Genomic DNA, 22,456 nt, shown 5'->3' on the forward strand with positions numbered 1-22,456 from the left:
GCAATCTCTTTATCATGAAAATTGAACTTACGAATGTAGAATTATGTACCAAAAAACTGCGTTCAAAAATAAAACAATGTAAAACTTTAGCACCTATAAGTCCACTCAGTCCTACTTCTTGGTCAGCCAATCACTCAGACAAACAAGGTTGGTTACAATTTGCAGGAGATAATAATGCTGCCTGCTTCTTGTTTACAATGTCACCTGAAAGTGAGGACAGGCATTCGCATGGCACTATTGTAGCTGGTGTTGCAAGATATTTATGTGCCAGACACGCTAAAGATTCATATATCCCTTCATGCTTCAACTGCCATTCCAGAGGATATGCTTCCATGCTGATGATGGGTTCTGCTTGATAACAATCCAAAGCAGTGCGGACTGACGCATGTTCATTTTCATCTGAGTCAGATGCCACCAGCAGAAGGTTGATTTCCTTTTTTGGTGGTTTGGGTTCTGTAGTTTCCGCATCAGAGTGTTGCTGTTTTAAAGACTTCTAAAAGCATGCTCCACACCTCATCCTCCTCAGATTTTGGATGGCACTTCAGATTATTACACCTTGGGTCAAGTGCTGTAGCTATTTTTAGAAATCTCACATCGGTACCTTCTTTACGTTTTGTCAAATCTGCTGTGAAAGTGTTCTTAAAATGAACATGTGCTGGGTCATCATCTGAGACTGCTATAACATGAAATATATGCAGAAGACAGGTAAAACAGAGCAGGAGACATACAATTCTCCCCCTTAGGAGTACAGTCACAAATTTAATTGCTGCATTATTTTTTTTAACGAGCATCATCAGCATGGAAGCATGTCCTCTGGAATGATGGCTGAAGCATGAAGGGGCATACGAATGTTTAGCATATCTGGCACATAAATACCTTGCAACGCTGGCTACAAAAGTGCCATGCGAACACCTGTTCTCACTTTCAGGTGACATTGTAAATAAGAAGCAGGCAGCAGTATCTCCTGTCAATGTAAACAAACTTGTTTGTCTTAGTGATTGGCAGAATAAGAAGTATGACCGAGTGGACTTGTAGGCACTAACGTTTTACACTGTTTTGTTTTTGAGCGCAGTTATGTAACCAAAAAAAAAATTCTGCATTTGTAAGTTACACTTTCATGATAAAGAGATTGCTCTTCAGTACTTATGTGAGATGAAATAAAAAATACTATTTATCATTTTTACAGTGCATATACTTGTAATAAAAAATAATACGAAGTGAGCACTGTGCTCTTTGTATTCTGTATTGTAATTGAAACCAATAGTGAAAATGAAGAAAAATCCAAAAACATTTAATAAATTTCAAGTGGTATTCTATTGTTATAAGTGCGATTAATCGCAATTAATATTTTTAATCGCGATTCATTTTTCTGAGTTAATTGTGTGAGTTAACTGCCATTAATTGACAGCCTTATCAATTATTCAATATTTTGTTTTCTCCTCATTTTTCAGTGTGTGGCCCCATATCTTATTCATTGTACACTATTCAAACTCTGCTCAGAAGACAGAATCCCTCTGAAATCCTCATCTAAATCCCAGTCTTTCCCCCAGTCCCAATCTCCTTGTCCAATCTCAGTGTACCCTTCCCCAGCTAACCTGTCCCAGTCTCTTTGTGCAGCCAGTTCTACTTCTCCCCCAATGTCCCAGCCCCCCACCATTAGGTCTGTCTTCCCTTTCTCCCCCAACCCTACTGGTTATCAGTTCCAGTCTGCTTGTCTAGCAGTCTAGCAGTCTCCCCAACTCTCCGTCCCAGTCTCCTTGCCCAGCCAGTCCAAGCTTCCCTCCCCTCTGTCAGCCTCCAACTCTTATCTCCTCTGCAATCTAATCTGTCAGTTTCCTCCTCCATACTGCCTGGTCCATTGAGAGTGCAGGAAAGAAAGGCTCTCTGCTCTCAGGTCAGGTGCCGGGACCTGGTATAGCACACAGCAGTCCAGAACTGCAATTGCAGGAAAAACCCTTCTCAGCCCTTCACCAACCACCAACAAAGGTGTTGAAGGCTTAACTCATTCATGTTGATAAAGTGCTTTGAGATCATTGGAGTGAAAGCACTACGTAAGTGCACAGCAGTATTATAGCGATCAAATGCGCACAAAGAGAGATTCTGTAGTATGTACAAGGCATCGTCAGTGGGGATTTGCAGGAGACTTCACTAAGAACAGGATTAGGGCCATAATCCATGGAAGCTACATTTTAGCTAGTACTATCCCCATGTATCATTTTAATAGGTAGCTTCCACAAGGTGACATTTTCAGTACTAGTAAAATATCACTGGTCTATAACAATGACTATCTTTTGCATGACCTTCTGAATAGAGCTAAATTTTTACTACTTCCTTGCTTAGGTATATAGAGAGTTAGACAAATGCTGTTTTTCTTCTAGACGTCTCTCTCATGCTATTTTCAGATAGCCAGATTTGTATGTGTTTTTATAACTGTCTGGATTGAAAAGCAGCATTTTATGCCAACAGGTTAAATTTTTTAAGCTCTCAGAAAAGCTGCTTAAAGCTGTATATTTGGAAAAGAAACATATACAGAAGTGAGGCTAGATTTTCAAAGAAACTTAAATTACTTAGGCACTTACATAACTGGCCAGATTTTCAAACGTCGTCAGCATGTTGAGCGCTCTCTTTTTTTGAAAATCTAGCTCTAAATGTCACAATGGGAGCTGCTGGCTCTTTTAGCTGTTTTGAAATTCTATTCCCAATTGTGAGCACTGAGCACAAGAAAATGTGGGCCTGATCTATTTTGAAAATGCGTATGTTTTCAGAATACCTACAATATGCTATGATGGAGCTACTACCATATTCTGTGACTAACCTTTTATCAAGCTAAAAAAAGCCACGTGCACTACTTTCACTTTCTTATATTATATAATGAGTATTGTGGGTGTATACACACACACACACACACACACACACAATGCCACTCTGTAACTCTCATTTTTATGTTCTCCTCCTTGTTTTAACCTGAGAACTAAAGGAGGGAAAAACTCTGGGAGCTGTGGCCCAGGGTAAGTTGAGGAACTCTGTTTTTGTTGAGCCCTTAGCAAGCTGGGGAGAATCACTGATTATTATTGACATTGTGGACCCACATTGACAAAAAAGGTATGCACAACATGGATAATTTTGTACCAACAATTACACACAAAATTTTCAATGAATGATGCTCAATAACAAAAACAACTGCATGGGTAAATGAAAAAAATCTATAAATTGGTGGCCCTTGGGTGATTCCAGCTATTTAAGAGCATACGTGAATTTTATTGGTAAGGAATTAGGAATTACTGAGGTGCACTCCAAGCAACTGTTCTCTCTCCATTTCCTACAAATCAAGTTACTGAGCAATATATTTGCTTGTGAATGGATTGAGAAAATATTTTCAGGTAATTTATAATACAAGAAGTTTGTTAAAAATTCAAAATTCAATCATAAAATAAAATAAAATAAAAAAAAACACAAAAATACCCAAGAATAAGTAATCAAAAATGAAATATTATAACAATGCAGAAACAGTAAATTATTCCCAACATATACCATACAAAATCTTTACTCATGTCTATTGTTCTCAGTGTGAAATTTGATGTATTATCTTGCAGTCCAAGTAAATATGAAAATGTGCCATGTAAATACAAACCCTCTCATACGTGTCCATTGTAGGCCTGATCCTACATTCCTGGCTCTGCCAAAACTCCCACTGAGCAGAATGATAGGTGACGGTGCTTAGCACCTGGCAGGATGGGACCCTAATTTAACTGGACTGTGCTACTGGTCAGCCAAAAAAAAAAAATCTCATTTTCAGTTGCACTCCTGAATAATTTCCCACAATAAGAATGGGAAAGTCCTATAAAAAATTAAGTCAAGTATTTCCTCTGAACTAACTGCATTTTAGAAGAGTTTGTCTTGACAAGAGTTAAGGTGTAATTTGATAATACTGCAGGTATATGCTAGAACAGCAATCTCACACTTTGCAGTTGTTGCTGGAGAATTGTGTAGCTTCCAACTTTGATATAGCCTCAGCATGCTTATGTAATGACAACTTATTTCCTCAAGTGAAACACAACAAATCTGTTGTCCAGAATAAATTTTCCTACATATCCAAAATTAGCCGATCATATTTGAAAAGCTCACTCATATCTGCACATTTACTTCTGCCCAATCTAGAAGCACCCTTTGTTATTCTCTGTGGTATTTGTGAGCAAAAAAGATTAATTTATAAGATCCCCATCTCATTCTAAGCAATTAGCTTGGGACAATAAAATGTTAGTAGTGACAGCTATATTACTATTTTAAAATATAGTAAAAACAAGCAACAGAAAATTAAAAACCATCAACACTGGACTAATTTTTTTAAACTTGCTTCATTCATTCTCATTACCAAGCATGAAATTGTTTTACAGTATGGATGAATGATCTTGGAATACCATATCTTAGTCTCAGAGGAGAAAATCCAATGCAAAGAGGACAAATATATTTGTCAAACACTTGTGCCCTGTGTTAAAATGTATGGGTAATTGTAAGCAAGTATTTACATTACTTACCATAGCCCCAGTGTCTATTCCAATACATTGTGGGGGATACTGTAGAAAGACCCCTCTGCAGGCGTCCAAACCGTTCTGGATACGTAAGATGCTTCTCATAAGAGGCTTCTGTAATGCATCCCAAACATTTTCCATCTAAATCCATTTTAGTGCAAAGTAAGAAAAACACTAAGTACAGGAACATGAAACGCAATTTTGATTACAGTCAACTTTCTCTACCTGAATGAACAGTTGACATTACATTCCCCTGAAGGCATTTTAAATGTAGCAGCCTCTCATGTAAGTCCATAACAATAGCTATTATGCAAAATAGTGGCTATGCAAACAATGGCTGCACAAAATAAAACTACAAAATTCAATCTTGTGACTTTCAGCTCAAGAGAGAAAATTATTATTTTGACCATATACCACACTGGAAAATAATACATTGAAGAGATTGTTCTTAGTGTTTATTTGAATTACTTACTACAAATTAGAAGTGATATCCTTGTCAAAATTGTATTTCTTGTCATAAAAAAAATTTCAGAAAACACCTACGAGGAAACATAGAGCTTGTCTATACACAGAGCGCTGCAGTGGTGCAGCTGATAAGATTGCCAATTTTGGTTGGACATATTCCTGGAGATTGAATCACATGACATAATCTTTAATTAAAGATTAATCTTTAATCCCTGGAGACCCCAGGCCAATCCTGGAGGGTTGGCAACCCGAGCAGCTTTATTGATGCAGTTGTACTGCTGCAGTACATCTGGTGAAGCCACTCTACGCCAGTAGTGGGCAAACTGCGGCCCGTGGGCCACATGTGGCCCATCAGGGTAATCTGATTGCGGGCCATGAGACAGTTTGATGATGTTGACCGTCTGCAGACACAGCCCCCTGCAGCTCCCAGTGGCTGCAGTTTGCCGTTCCCGGACAATGGGAGCTGCAGGAAGCAGCGGGAAACGGGAAGGTGGCCGGGAACCACGAGCCACAGCCACTGGGAGCTTTGGGAGGTCATGCCTGCGGATGGCCAATATCAGCAAAATGTCTCGTGGCCCGCAATCAGCTTACCCTGATGGGCCTCAGGTTGCACACCACTGCTCTATGCCAACAGGAGTTAATAAACCACCTCTGCGAGAGGCAGTAGCTACGTCGATGGGAGAAGCTTTCCTGCAAACATAGCGCTGTCCACACTGCTGCTTATCTCGGTGTAACTTATATCGCTCAGTGGGTGGTTTATTCACACCCCTGAACAACATAAGTTATGCTGACATACGCTGTAGTGTTGACGTAATTTTTGTCTTTAACTGTAGTGAGTTAACTGTACCAGTATTTAAATTGACATTGAAAACAACAGGCATATTTCTTTAATTGGGCCTAATTATTAAATTGACACTATTGTTCTAAGAGGGCAGTGTTGGCCTTTTCTTCATAAATTTTGCCTTCTTGTTTTAATCAATCAGGCATTAAAACTTTAGACTTGATGTCAAGTATGATAACCATTCACTATAAAAAATGCTGCCACTACAAACAAGACTGATATTTTTATTCATACAGTCAAAAAAGCTAAACTAAGCTATGAGGTTTATGTGCCTCTTAATGGAAATTACAGTTTGCCTTTTGCTGCTCCATAAGCATCTAAGGTCAAGAAGCCTGGGATCTTGCTTTTGGTTTCAATGGCTATCTCTCTTGGCAGCAAATATGCAGAACCAGAACAAGTACCTCCTTACACATTCCAACCCAGGAGTGGAGTCACAGGACTGGTTTACATTGAACAGTGAGGCCTGGTCTACACTACGCATGTAAACAAAATTTAGCAGCGTTAAACCGAATTAACCCTGCACCCGTCCACACAACGAAGCCCTTTATATCGATATAAAGGGCTCTTTAAACCGATTTCTGTACTTCTCCCCGACGAGGGGAGTAGCGCTGATATCGGTATTGCCATGTCGGATTAGGGTTAGTGTGGCCGCAATTCGACGGTATTGGCCTTCGGGCAGTATCCCACAGTGCACCATTGTGACCGCTCTGGAAAGCAATCTGAACTCGGATGCACTGGCCAGGTAGACAGGAAAAGCCCCGCGAACTTTTGAATTTAATTTCCTCTTTGCTCAGCGTGGAGCTCTGATCAGCACGGGTGGCGATGCAGTCCCAAATCCAAAAAGAGCTCCAGCATGGACCGTACGGGAGATACTGGATCTGATCACTGTATGGGGAGACAAATCTGTTCTATCAGAGCTCCGTTACAGAAGACGAAATGACAAAGCATTTGAAAAAATCTCCAGGTTATGATAGACAGAGGCCAAAGCAGGGACCCAGCACAGTACTGCATGACAAGCGTAAGGGAAAGCCAAAGAATCAAATGGATGCTCATGGAGGGAGGGAGGGGGTACTGAGGACTCCAGCTATCCCACAGTCCCCGCAGTCTCCGAAAAGCATTTGCATTCTTGGCTGAGCTCCCAATGCCTGAAGGGTCAAAAACATTTTCCCGGGTGTTTCAGGGTGTATGTCGTCAATTTACACCCTTCTCCCCCCTCCCCCGAAAGAAAAGGGGAAAAAAATGTTTCTCGCCTTTTTTCAATGTTACCCTATGTCTACTGCATGCTGCTGGTGGACGGGGTGCTGCAGCGCTGAACACCAGCATCCCCTTCCCGGTGGCAGATGGAGCAAAATGACTGGTAGCCATCATCATCATCAGCCCGTGAGTGCTCCTGGCTGGCCTCGGTGAGGTCGGCTGGGGGCGCTTGGGTAAAAATGGGAATGACTCCCCGTCATTCCCGGCAGACGGTACAAAAGGCTTGGTAACCGTCCTCATCTTAGCAGCTGGAGGCTGAGCTCCATCAGCCGCCCCCCCTTTCATGTCTAAAGAAGATTCTGTACTCCCTGGACTATCATAGCAGCGGGAGGCTGCGCTCCTCTCCCACACCCTTTAATGTCCTGCCTGGACTATCATAGCAGCTGGAAGCTGCCTCCCCCTCATTTTATCTCACTAAAAACTCAGTGTTTCTTATTCTTGAATTCTTTATTACTTCATCACACAAATGGGGGGACACTGCCATGGTAGCCCAGGGGGTTGGGGGAGGAGGGAAGCAACGGGTGGGATTGTTGCAGGGGCACTCCCTAGAATGGCATGCAGCTCATCATTTCTGCGGGATCTCTGGTGCTCTGACCCGGAGTGGCTGTGCTCTCTGGTTCTGTAGTAGACTTGCCCCATATTCTAGGCAGGACCAACTCTATTTTTAGACAAAACATAAAGAAGGGAATGACCCAGGGAATCATTCCCATTTTTGTCCATGCGCCCCTGGCCGACCTCAGCGAGGCCAGCCAGGAGCACCCATGACAGCAGCAGACGGTACAAAAGGATTGATAACCGTCATCGCCAATTTACAATGGCAGACGGTGCAATAGGGATGGTAACTGTCTCTGCTATCTTGCAAAGGCAAATGAATGCTGCTGTGTAGCAGTGCAGTACCGTGTCTGTCAGCAGCATCCAGTACACATACGGTGACAGTGACAAAAGGCAAAACAGGCTCCATGGTTGCCATGCTTTGGAGTCTGCCAGGGCAATCCAGGGTACAAGGGCGCGAAATGATTGTCTGCCGTTGCTTTCACGGAGGAAGGATTGAGTGACGACATTTACCCAGAATCACCTGCGACACTGTTTTTGCCCCATCATGCTTTGGGATCTCAACCCAGAATTCCAATGGGCGGGGGAGACTGCGGGAACTATGGGATAGCTACGGGATAGCTACCCACAGTGCAACGCTCCGGAAATCGACGCTAGCCTCAGTACATGGACGCACACCGCCAAATTAATGTGCTTAGTGTGGCCGCGTGCACTCGACTTTATACAATCTGTTTTAAAAAACCGGTTTCTGTAAAATCGGAATAATCCCGTAGTGTAGACATACCCTGACATCTGCATAGCAACATCTCTCATGGGTTTGAAATATCCACACCCGAGAGACATAGTTAAACTAGCCTAACCCCCATTGTTGACAGCAGTAGGTTGACAGAATAATTCCTCCTTCGACCTAGCTACCATCTCTTGAGGAGGTGAATTACATATAGCAGCAGGAGAACCCCTCCCGTCACAAGTCTCTATGCTTACAACACTACTTCAACACAGCTGCAGCTGTGCCACTGTAGCATTGTAAGTGTACACTATAGCCTAGAATCTACCAAGGCTAATACAGATTTATTTGAATCATATTGGTGGTTGGTAGGTCTACCATAATGTAATAACCAATACAATTCTTCCTTGGCTGATTTGATATGGAAGAAATTTTAAAAAGGTCCTCAGGCTCTTCACAGTTGAAAGTTTGGAAACAGAATTAGAGAGAGACAACATGGATGAGGCAATTTCTTTTATCAGACCAACTATTGTTGGTAAGAGAGACAAGCTTTCAAGCTTATACAGAGCTCTTCTTTAGGTCTGGAAAACATACCCCTCTATCCCGATATAACCCTGTCCTCGGGAGCCAAAAATCTTACCATGTTATAGGTGAAACCACGTTATATCAAACTTGCTTTGATCTGCCGGAGTGCACAGCCCTGCCCCCCTGGAGCACTGCTTTACCGTGTTATATCCGAATTTGTGTTATATCGGGTCGTGTTATATTGGGGTAAAGGTGTACTTAGGGCATATCTACACTAGAAAATTAAGTCAACATAACTTACATCAGCATACAGCCGCAGCAGTAATTACATTGCTTGTGTGTGTCTATACTTTGTACTCCTGAGGGAACTGCATGCCACAGTGCAATGCAGAATTTGCACAGAATTAATGTTCTGTGATGAATTTCATATTTCTCCACAGAATTGGTGCTGCAGAGCTGCTGGCCGCCACTAGGAGCTGCTGGACCCACCAGAGCCCGGCTCTCCATCTTGAAATACAGGACACTGTTGAGGAGAGGGGGAGAGTTCCCAGCACCTGCAGTTCCTGGCACATCCTGAAGGAAGGAGGCAATGCCGTGCAAGCCTTGGACCCAGCATCAGGCTGTTTCTTTCTCTGGAGCCCTGGGTTTTAGGGGGGCAGAGAATGTGGGTGTCTGGGCTGGCGGGTGCCCCACAGCTGGGCTTTTTGGGGTGATGGAGGTGCATGTGTCTGGGATGGAGTGCACCTCATGGCTGGGCCCTGGGGGGGTTGGGGATGTGGGTGTCTGGGCTGGGGGGGGGGCACAGCTGATCTCTGGGGAGTATGGAGTGCAGGTGTCTGATACCAGAGGGGCACCTCCAAAACATGCCCAGCTGACACATGACATACCCAGACTGAGGCATCCAACAAAAGCGTAACTGGGAAACAGGAACTGGATTGTCATAGGGGTTTCTTTAACTCTCTATCCCTGGGGGAATCTTTTTTAGTCTGTGTTGTTGCAGATGTACTTGCTGATAGGTATTCTGAAATAAATTACCAAATTAATTGAAACTTGTGTGATTATATTGTGTTATTTTGACAAATAAAGTACACAGAATTTTGCAGAATTTTAAAATATTGTGCACAGAATTTTTAATTTTTTGATGCAGAATTCCCCCAGAAATAGCCTATGCTTCTTGTGCAATGCACATCCTCCCCAGGAGCACTTGCACCAATTGAACTGTCAGTGTCAGACATCATGGGATTACTTCTGAAAGACAGCAACAGTCAATGTAAGCAACACAGTGTCTATTCAGACACTGCATCGACCTAACTACATTGACACTGACTCTACACCTCTCATGGAGGTGGAGTTATTAAGTCAGTGTAGTGGGCAAATTATATTGGAGTGAAATTTTAATGTAGACACTTAGGCTATGTCTACACTGCAATTTTGTCATTAAAATTTTGTCACTCAGAGGCATGAAAAAACCCACCCCCTGAACGACAAAGGTTTTAATGACGAAAAGCACCAGTGTGGACAGCCCCTCATTGGGGGTGATTTTATTTTGTCGTCAAGAGAGCTCTCTCCTGGAAACAAAGAGTGGCTACTCTGCCTACCTTACAATGGTGTGGCTGTGCCGCATGGTTGTAAGGTGCACAGTGTAGACAGCCTTAGAATTAAGTTGACGTAAGCTGCCTTGTGTCGATCTAACTTTGTAGCATTGACCATGACTCATATTGTCAAGGCTAAATACAGGATGGAACAGATTGTTTAGCCTAAGTATTTAACACATATTTCAAGAGACCATTCAAGGTGAAGTGGCCTGTTAACACTCCTCCAGTCAAAGGGGGGGAATAAAAGTGGGAGGGGGAGGCAGCTGGGGGGAGGTTGTTAAACAATCTGCTTGACATTGTATTCAGCTGTCACACACCCTATGTTTTCCAGAGCTGAAGAAGAGCTCTGCAGAAGAGGATACTGCTGTCAAAAGCTGGTATAGCACATCAGCAAACTCTATTTCCAGGTTCTTAGTCAGTGACTTCCACTAGTTCAGTGGTCCGACTTTCTTTAAAAACTTGGAAGAAAATATGTACTGCTTAATATTATTTTTTGTATTTAATTTAAATGATTTAGGCCTTAAAATGGGTTGTCAAAAGTAATTTAAACCCGATTTTTAAAAATAAACATGTCTTTTATTTAACTAAATAAATTAATTTAAATTTAAAAAAATCCAATTTAAATTTAAAAAATTGATTTTTATGCTCAATGGTGTTCGCTTATGAGCTCTCCTTTCCCAAGCACCTCTGCAGCCCACTGATGTGAAGCTGTGTGGTTTTGATTTTACCTTTTGTGGCAGGCAGACTTTGCCTCCGTGTCAGTTATCCTATCCATTTGCAGAGGTACTACTTTTGGTCTTCTAGGGCCCTACTAGGGTTGCCAGTACTAATAATATACTACTACTGGAACGCCTGATCGAAAAGGAACCCTGGCAGCTCCGGTCAGCACTGCTGACCGTGCCACTAAAAGTCCGGTTGGCTGCCCAGTGGGGCTAAGGCAGGCTCCATGGTATGTCCTCCCTCTGGCTCCTAGGCTCAGGGGAAGCCAGGAAGCCCTGTGCGCTGTCACTGTCCCGAGTGCTGGCTCCACAGCTCCCATTGGCCATGAACAATGGCCAATGGGAGCTGCAGGGATGGCGCCTGTGGGCAGGGGCAGTGCGCAAAGATGCCTGGGCATACCTCTGCCTAGGAGCCACAGGGACGTACTGGCCTCTTCCAGGGAGCTGCCCGAGGTAAGTGCTGCCCAGAGCCTGCACTCTGCACCTCCTCCCATGCCCCAACCCTCTGCCCCAGCCCTGACCTCCCTCCTGCACCCAAATTCCCTCCCGGAGCCTGCACCCCAACTCCTGGCCCCAGCCCTGAGCCCCTCCTGCACCCCAAACCCCTCATCCCTGGCCCCACCCCAGAGCCAACAACCCCAGCCAGAGCCCTCACCCCTCCCACCCTTCAACCCCCTACCCCAGCCCAGAGTTCCCTCCCACACACTGAACCCCTCATTTCTGGCCCCACCCCAGAGCCCGCATCCCCAGCCAGAGCTGCCACCCCCTCCTACACTCCAACCCCCTGTCCCATCCTGGTGAAAATGAGCGAGTGAGCAAGGGTGGGGGAGAGTGAGCAACGGAGGGAGGGGGGATGGAGTGAGCAGGGGCAGGGCCTCGGAGAAGGGGCAGGGCAAGGGCGGGGTCTCAGGGAAGGGTGTTTGGTTTTCTGCAATGAGAAAGTTGGCAACCCTAGGCCCTACACATTGATACTCAGCTAACTACAGCGTGTTATGACCTCCTAAAAAAGTAAGTGAAAACTTGTCTTTGTAACAAAAAGAGACTGATTAAGATTTACTAAGTCATGCCATCTGACTTCAAGGGAAGGCCTTTTTTCATCAGCCAAACAAAGTTTGCTGATAAGGTGCCCCCAGTTGATAGAAAGTAGTATTATTAAAATGTAGTATCATTAAAGGCAGGTCTGTATTTGAGGGCTAAATTAGGCAGAAGGAGTGAATAAACTATATCTTTAAATGTGATAAGGTCCATTTACACTCCTAGATGAGATTACTTTTCTCTACATTACCCAAAGGTACTTGCAAAACAGAGGGAATATATTATGCTGGTGTTAAGCAGAACTTTTTTGTTAAGTAGGTCAAATTTTAAAACAAAACCTTAAAATCTTATGCAGTGTTACCAAAAAAAAATAAATCTTGAGAGCTGTACTGGCAAGGTGCTAATCACTTTTTAAACTATAAAAAGACTTACTTTTGCATAAACATTAAATGTAACGCTTTAAAATGCATAGTCACACACCTAAGGCTGTTCTTTCGCTGTCATTTTAATTTAGTGTTTAATAACCAACTGAATTTTAATTAACTCCATTGTTTTATTCATTTATATTTCTTGAACTTCACAAAAGATTGACTTGTTGTCTGACATCCATGTTTTCTGTTATCCAATAGCCCCCTTTCCCCAATAGTCAGAAAGGGTTTGGACGTTGGGACTGGTTTAGTTCTTTGGTGGGAAAGAAATAAGTGTACTTTAGATTCAAGATAATTGCTGCCTTGGTTATTTTTATGTACAATATGCACCTTGCTCCTGTTAAACAAAGATGGAGAAAACAGTAAAACTAGCAACAAAACTGAAACAGCAGCAGCACCACTGCCAGAGCTCCAGAAAACACAGCTCTAGCTTCAGGTTCCATTCAGACAGCACTTGCACACAGATTACTGTGCAAACCCAGACACACATATATCTCTTTGCAAGAACATGTGCTTGGGCCATCACTCCAATGCCTGGTCAACACCAGGAAATTTACCCATTGCTAACAACATGGCCTTCTCTACATTAACAAATTTCAGAGCCATAATTCACCACTGGTGCAATACATTCAGGCTCAGATCCTGCAGCATAGAAGTCAGTGAAAATTTGCCATTTACTTCAATTGAAATAGAATCAAGCCCTTACAAGACGCAGTGTTAAACCCCCGCTCCCCGCCCCGCCCCAAGTCCTTTCTATATTACAGCTACTATTGGTGGGACTCCACCAGTGCTGGATTATGACTATAAACTTCACTAGCATAGACAGGGGTCAGCAGTGGATACAGCTAAATCAGTTCTGAAAACAGTCAGTTACTTAGGTGAGACAAGACTTATTTTCAGAGAAATTTGATGGAAAGAAGGCGGCAGCGTACTGAGAGTGTAGGCGAGATGAAGCGCAGCAATAGTTTTAGTGTCTATGTCCCAGTACCAGATGAGATTTAGAAGGGTCCAGTGGGAAGTGATAGCCATAATACTGTCAGTGTATCCTTTAATACTGGACAGGATGGGAGAACTGAGATACCAAATAGGTTTGGACCCTTGTGCACACCATTTCAGGAAATATTTATCAAAAAAAGGAATGGGAACAATTTTTTTAAAAAAATATGTGTTTGAAATTTGTCCCAAGTAATAAGTAAGAGAAAATGTTTGGATGAGATAATATATTGTCACAATAAGCTTCTGGATCTATCACAGATTCTAAGGCCAGACGGGCCTAGAACTTCTCCAAAATAATCCCTACAGCAGCTCTTTTAGAAAAAAAACCAACCTTGATTTAAAAATTGTCAGTGATTGAGAATCCACCATGACCCTTAGTAAATTGTTCCAGTGGTTAATTACCATCACCATTAAAAATTATGCCTTATTTTGGTCTGTTTTTGACTAGCTTCAACTTCCAGCCATTAGATTGTGTTATACCTTACTCTGCTAGATTGGAAGAGCCCATTATTAAATATTGTTCCCCTTTAAGTAGGTACTTAAAGTCAGCCCTTAACATGCTCTTTGTTAAGATGGATTCAAGGAGTTCAATCTAACACTGTAAGGCATGTTTAATAATTCTTGAATAATTCTTGTTGCTTTTCTCTGAGCTCTCTCCAATTTATCAACATCCTTCTTGATTTGTGGGCACCAGAACAAGACACAGTATTCCAGCAGCAGTTGCACCAGTGCCAAAAACAGAGGTAAAAGGAAAATTATCAGGAAAAGTAACACATTATCAGTCAATAATGCTAATGTAGAGTTTGGGTCTGGTTATTCTGAAGTAGGGGCTAGTTTGAAAAAAAACTTTTTTACCTCAAGTTAATTGATTGCCATTTAACTCAAGGCACTTAACATTTTCCATAGACAAGTGTGGGCACTTCCCAAGTGTTTAATATCGGCTACAAATTGACAACTAAGGGCTGGTCTACACTGAGAACTTACACTGGCAACATCCACACCCCTGAGAGATGTAGCTATGTCAATTCAGCCCCCCATGTAGACAGCACTAGGTTGACAGAAGAATGCTCCCATCACCTAGCTACTGCCTCTTCAGGAGGTGGACTACTTCCAGTGACGGGAGAACTCCTCCTGTCGGCGTAGGTAGTGTCTTCACTGGAGCACTACAGCTGCACTGCTACATCATTTTGAGTGTAGATAAGCCCTTACTAACTAGAGGTAAAAAAAAGTCCAGAGTAGATATACCCCAAGTTTTGTCATTGACTTCACCAGAAGCAGGACTGGTCTCTTAATTTAATAGCTACACTAACAACTCAATAGATATACATCACATGTTAGAAAGAGATGGATACAGGCTTGATCGTACACAAAAAAAGAATTTTCATAGGATGTTTGTGCTTTGTTCCTCTATAGGAAAAATATGGACTTGGCGAGGATGCCATTAATTAAAATTCTTGCCAGAGGAGTTTACATAATGATACTATTTGTACATGTCTAAATTTAACTGTTAATCCAAACCGGCTGACTAGATAAAAGGATAATTGCACTTTACACAGTCAAAAGCCTTATCGTAAACCAGGGAAAGCACCACCACATGAATAAAATTGCTGGACAAAATCCTGCCCCCACTAAAATGAGTCAGTGACAAAACTGCCATTGGCTTCAGGGAATCCAGGAAAAACATCCCTAATCCTGCACTGTCATAGATTTTAAGGCCAGAAGGGACCACCAAGTCATGTAGTCTAGCCTCTTGTTCATCACAGACCACCAACACCACCCACCACCACCCACTAAACCCAACAACCAGAATTAGACCAAAGCATTGCAGCCCTCAGGAGACTAGACTATTATGTGCCACTGGCAGAAAATAGGAGTGTCTGAGGTGCACCAATGTCCAAGGCCCCTGAAATGGTAGGGAAATGATTACGTGAGATATATCCAGATAAGCCTGACAAGTGACCCACACCCACACACTGCAGAGGAAGGAGGAAAAAACCCAAGGTCACTGCCAGTCTGACCTGGAGGAAAATTCCTTCCCGACCCTACATATGGCAATCAGTTTGACCTTGAACATATGAGCAAGAACCACCCAGCCTACCAGCTGAGAGGCAGAACATTCTGTGCAACCTCAGAGCACTGCCCATCCCATCCAATATCCCATCTCCAGCGATGGGCATCTCTGAGGCTTTGGATAAACACACACACAAATCTTGGCACCAAGCACTAGAAATGGTTGAATATTATTCATAAACAGTATTCAGCAAATGTTGCTGTTTTTCTTTAAATGATTTATTTGATGATTTTTTTAAGTATTAGATCAACTCTATTGAGCCCTGAAGCACTTGTTTCACTTATTCTTATCTATATATTTGTAAAGAATTGCACAGAATTTGCAAACTGGCATGGTGTGAAACAAGGGATACAACCTTAGCAGTCTCCTAAATTAACAACAGTAATAATAATCACTTGGATATCTAAGATTTGATAATTTTTAAAAGAAAAATAAAACTAAAACTAAATAATAAACTACAGTAACAGGATGGTAAATTATGATGTAGCAGGATTAATTTCACTTCTGAAGCCAAAAGTAATCCTGAAAATGAAATAACAAGAGCGCCAATGTTAACAAGAGCGCTTGGTTAAGAATATTAAATGAGTAACAAAGCTAAGCACAATTTGAAGATTTCAACTGCACTAAAGGATGGGAAGAGTGAAAATAACTATCAGCATCTGCTGTTTCATTGCAAGATTAAAAGAAATATATCCCAAAATACAAAGCTGCTTAAAGCTTTCTAAGTTATATGCAGTATATTGCCTGCTCTATCTAATTTTGACTGGAGATGCACAAAGTTTGGGAATCATCATTCCCAGAAGTACAATACTTGCACAAAAGAATCAGGAATGGGATTAAAGTGATTACCCAACACTGATATTTCACGAGTGATACTGTTCTGGAGAGGAGCTCAAGTAACAGGATAAAAACATTGAAACCTCCACTCTAGAGCAACCTCAAGTAACTATTTAAAACATACATACACACACACACACAACCATTCCTGTGATTCAGACACCTCCGGATTGGTTTATCATACAGCACACCTTTTGTTTCCCTAGAATTGGATAGGAAGTGACCCAAAAATGAAATATATTTGACCAATCATGCTAGTCAATCACCAGTGTATTTAACTCTCTCTACTGGCTCTTTGCATGTTTATTGCCAGATTACTCTGTTGAAATCACCTTGATTCTCTGGGAGCTTGCTTCCAGCTGTAGAAGTATTCAGAAAAGCTGTAATATTCAAAATATCTTTTCTAAGCTGCCACTCTACACACTATAAAACACCTAGGGACATGACACTGGAAAAATATAGTCAGGCACTCCCTTCAGTTCTTACCCTCAAAAAAAAATTACATTTACACTAAGATACATATAATTTGTCTATGTTACACTTGCATGCAGTCTTACACTCACAATTAGTTGCAAACTTGTACTTGTCAAAATGAAGGCCAAGTCTGAAAAGCAGGCCCCACATCTGGGCTTGGAAAAATAGGTTTTCCATATCTCAGAAGTAAAACAATACCAAAAACTTGGTAAGATTCAGAAAGGGATAGGATGTTTATATGGATAACACGAATATCCAGAGTTATACTTAATAACAAAAATTCTGAAAGGGATATTATACCTCACGCTTCAGGGATTAAGCTAATACCTAACTATTAGAGATCAGGATAAGATCTAATGCATGGGGCAGACAACCTTACTAACAGTTCTGATGCCTTCCTCTGAAGCTCCTGGTACTAGACACTGTCAGAGATAGGACATTGGCTCTGATCCAGTATGGCCATTGCTATATTCCAAAAGAGATTAATAGTGAGCTGCCCTAAGGAATAATACTAGGTTCAGTGCTGCTCAACTGATGTATTAGTGATGCTGAAGTGGGGGGTGCATACAGTATTGCCGAACCCAACCATGAGGGCTAGAAAAAACTTATGATTATTATTATTTTAATTAAAAACTCAGATACTCAAATGATTCCAGCTGGGGCTTTGGGAAAAAACACCAACAGCCAGATCCTTAACTTGGGTAAATCATCATAACTCAACTGAAGTTAATGAAGCTATGACAGTTTATACCAGCTGAGGCTCTGACCCCAAATATTGCAGTAGTTGCAACACTGTGAAGAATGAAGAGTCAAAATCTATTTATGACACACACAATATTTTGGGGGATTAGGGACAACCATGAAGAATTCCAGAAGGAACTAACAGAAGTAGATAACTGGGCAAAAGAATAATAAAGAAATTCAATGTAGATACACACAAGGTAATGCACATTGGGTGTATCAATCTCCCCTCAAAACAGGCCAGATGAGCCAGCCAGTTTTGATTTGGGTGATAGCTCAGCGTTAAATTATTTTATGACAAGACTGCATGTCTCTTCACTTAACTCGGATGACTGAGACCGATGACCTTAAACAGCAATGCATTCTGCAGCCCCTGCTACTGCATAACTTGTTTACTATAAGAATTGTTATCACAGTGTTTTGTTCCCTTACCTACTGGATTTAAAATTTGCTTCTTTATGGCAGTGCCCTCTAGTGCCATTAATGTTAAAGATACTTTACGATTAAACTTATAATAAAATATTGGTTTATTACAATGCAAGAGACCACTATTCTATAGCTGGCATATAATATTTTGCTCTTGGCTGAAACTTGATACACAAGTGCCCACATTTTGTCTTGTACTAACCTCTGTTTAAATTATTTCCACAATTTTTTCAGTGAGAGAACAGCAAGCAAAGCAAGCATATTCAGTGGTTTCAGATGCTGTTTTCCCTTCTGTACTACAGCTGTTTGTTTTCATTAAGTTTCCAGGTGATTTAGTGGAGTGCTTTCACTATTTAAAACAAAAAAGCCAAATATAATCCAGTCAGTTATTATTTTGGGTTTCTTTTGCAAGTGATCACTGGCAAAAGGAAGAAACTACTTTGAAAAAAAACGGAGGAATCTGAGTCAATGATGAAATAACCACACTGACTATAGAGCTTAACATCTGTGCTCACATACCAACTGAAGTGACTTCAGGTTGGCATTACCACAGATGATGACTCCTAAAAAGCCATCCGGGTTTTTTTTCCCCACACACATTTTTGATAAAGCCTTTCCCAGGAACAACACTCATAATTAAATAAAAATCATTGATCATATAAATTGACCCATCCCTGTAAACCAGCAGCCCAAGACAGAACATGCCATTTATTTTGAATTTGTTTGCTTTTTCATAGTTTTGTTTGGGGCTTAGATACTCAGATCACAGGTGCCTTATTAAAAAAACCCAGCATGAAATAAAATATTGTTACAGCTGAAACTCCATTGTCAATACTTGTGTTTGTGTACTTAGGAACCAATCCAATGCCCACTTAAACCAATTAAACTTAGGATCAGGGCCTTAAATTGCAATGGTCTCCAAATATTGGGTAAGCCTAATGAGGTAAGTTAAGATCAGAGTTTCAGCCTTAACTATTTAAGTCTAAAATAACATTACTTCAATTCAGGTTATTTAGTGCTGGTCTCACCCTGCCAGCTTGAGTAGACAGACAGACATACAACTAACTCCGTTCAAGTTAGCATGCTAAAAATAGCATTGTAGCTGAGGCAGTATGGGTGGCAGCTTGGGTCAGCCACCCAAGTATGTACCCAGGGAATCCAGGTGGGTTGCACTCAGACAGCTAGCGTGAGCTGCTACCCATGCTACCCTCCCCTTGACAGGTGCTAAAAATACCCCTTTGTCTAACCATGCTGGGGAGCATGCTCCCAACTGCTGTGTAATCATACCCCCAGAGAATGAAATCCTCATCAACAAGGTACACACCAGGCAGGAGTACTAGTGTGTTCTATCTCCACCATGGATGGGGTAAGTGAATGGTTCAATATCCATTCCGCGGCCACTGCTTAGACAAGCTACAAGTTTTCAAATTACAATAGAACCTCAGAGTTACGAACTGACTGGTCAACCACACCCCTCATTTGGAACCGGAAGGCAGGAGCAGAGACACACACCAAAAAAAATAAATAAAAAAAAAATAAAAACGCCAATGCAATACAGAACTGTGTTAAACAAACTACTAAAGAAAATAAGGGGGAAGTTTAAAAAAGTTTTGGTAAGGAAAGGAAATTGTTTCTGTGGTGTTTCATTTAAATTAAGATGTTAACAGCAGCATTTTTCTTCTGCATAGTAAAGTTTGAAAGCTGTATTAAGTCAGTATTCAGTTGTAAACTTTTGAAAGAACGATAACCTTCTGTTCAGAGTTACAAACATTGCAGAGTTATGAACAACCTCCATTTCTGAGGTGTTTGTAATTCTGAGGTTCCACTCTCGTACCAACTGTGATGATGTTCCCTGCTACACGAACACATCCAGTTCCTAGTAAATAAGGAGACCACCAATTAGACCTAGCAAACAGCCACCAAATGGTTACAGGAATAAATGAGGCTGCATTCAACCAAGTGACATGGAGGCAAAGGGCTGCATACAGTAAAGTACTAATACTTAACATTTACATAAGGATCTACATTTTCAACTCACTGCAAAAAGATCAACTAATCAATTAATCTCTTTATCATCTTCTCTCCCCAACTCAGGATTGCCCCCCCCCCCCCACTTTTTGGGGGGGTGTCTTAATACTTTGAAGAATAAACAGTATTAAAAAGAATCAGTAGTTAAATGGACATTTCCTCATCCAGGGAAGGGGGACCTAGGTGGACAGCATGACCTCCCTTTAAGTCAACTTGTTATTTTAGCACCTGTGTCCATCTGATCTGCATTTTTCTGCATAATACAATCTGTTATACCGTATTTCAAATGATTACCCAAAGGCTGCAACTAGTAAAACCTAAAGTTTTTAAAGTTTTAAACATTGCACTTAATTTCCACTTTAACCTTCCCCTTAGATCTTAAATAAAATTAACTTACCGGTCCGAGTGTACATTTGTTTCATTTATATAGCTCACAGTGGTTTTGAAAACTAGCAGGGCTCTGCTAATATTATAACTGACATAAAAAATTACAAGTAACAATGAAGGGAAGTGGTTAGTCAACTAGCTGTTTTTATTACTACTCCCTCCCACTGCAGCAGTACCTGATGCTGTAGACACATCATTCAACTTTCCAACTAAGTTCCTCCTTTTGGTTGTTTTAAAATATAACTGGTTTTCAGGGGGTTATATTCAGTGCAGGTGTTACATGACTATGGCCATGATATGGCAGAAGAAACTAGATACAGACTGTAAAAGGCGACAAAGTGTCCTGTGGCACCTTATAGACTAACAGAAGTATTGGAGCATAAGCTTTCGTGGGTAATACCCACTTCATCAGACGCATGCCACAGGACTCTTTGTCACTTTTTACAGATCCAAACTAACACGGCTACCCCTCTGATACTAGATACAGACTGTCCAAGCAGTACAAAGCTTCAGTTTCTCAGGATATAAGCTAGTAAATTATCTGTTAAAGTACCAATTTATAGAGTTATCGCTAATAGTATCCACCCTCTTTGCTGCTTAGAATTTATGCCAATAAAATTTGGACCACTTTAGGGGTGGAAGAATGTGATACTGTGTATTATTTGTTACTGTTCAAACTTTGGAGTCGATACAAAATTTAAAGACCAGCCAACAAGCAGGAACCCAGGCAGAGTAAAAGAATGACCCCATTTTCAACATCACATACAAGATTGTGTGCTGTAGCATGGAAAAATCAGGTATCGCTCTTGCACGCCACAGAGGACAAAACTGAACCCCAAGGATCAGGTTCAGTTATGTAAATCTCTTCCTTTTACACATGCAGGTCAGCATTTTGAAGCAAGAACTCTCTGTCCAGCTGTATATTCATATTACCATGGGGAATACTGATATGTATGTTTTCTGCTGGGAGCTTTAAGAAGGTGGGGATCATTTTTTGCAGGAAACAATGTATTGTAAAGCAGATTTTCCATCATTTCCTGCAGAATCTCAAATTCTCCTCATGCAAAGTCATAATCCTTTGCAATCTAACAATCAGTTGCTGACAATGTTATTATGAAATCAAAATGACAAAAAGAGGATTATTAGTTAAAGCAAAGGATAAAACATGTGAGCAGTTCGATTTCTAAGAAGCAGAAGTTTCTTACTCAGAATAGAATGTGTGACTCTCCCCTGCCTTGCACTTAACGCATGTATGCAAAGTGGGTGCAAAATGCATTTTACACCCATGTTAACATAGGTATAAATGAGTACTGTAAGTGCAAGGCAGGGGAGAGTTGGCTCAGAAGATGCACAAACAAATTATTTCTGAACAGAACATTTTTCAAAGGTTTCTGAAAGCCACCTTTGCACACATCTTTCCTGAGCTGCATTGTGTTCTCCTTGGCTTCCGCCCACTATATCTTAGCAAATGCACTTTTAGGATTAATATGCAGTTTACTTTAGATCATTTTATGGCATTAATTCCGAGACTATTTACTCACAGGATAACATCATACAGTGCAATTCTCCCTCATACATGCCCTTTCCCTGCCCAGCTGTGCCGCTCACTGAACTCATAGGGCTCTTATGTTGAGACTCTGAGCACGGACTTCCACACTGTAGCTGGAATGGTGAAATGGTGGCACTTTGAAGGAAAGGAGCTGAGCCTGATAGATTTGGGGCTGTTTTAGAGGGTCTTCCCTTATTTTCATTGCTTCTGCAGCAAAACTCAGAGTGGATAAGCCAGCCCTTAGCCAGGACGCAGGCCCCAAGAAAGTTTGTTCTTT

General features: G+C 41.5%; 1 protein-coding gene across 1 annotated transcript in view; it reads right to left on the minus strand.

Moving 5' to 3' along the window:
* Positions 1 to 22,456, minus strand: part of HDAC9 (histone deacetylase 9) — a 659,352-nt gene that overhangs the window by 535,385 nt on the left and 101,511 nt on the right. The window contains exon 4 of the mRNA XM_045006744.1: positions 4,536 to 4,670. Coding sequence (XP_044862679.1) covers positions 4,536 to 4,670 — 135 coding nt within the window. The remainder of the gene's footprint in view (positions 1 to 4,535; positions 4,671 to 22,456) is intronic.

Source organism: Mauremys mutica, chromosome 2 (assembly GCF_020497125.1).
Source record: "Mauremys mutica isolate MM-2020 ecotype Southern chromosome 2, ASM2049712v1, whole genome shotgun sequence".
Taxonomy (NCBI): domain Eukaryota; kingdom Metazoa; phylum Chordata; order Testudines; family Geoemydidae; genus Mauremys; species Mauremys mutica.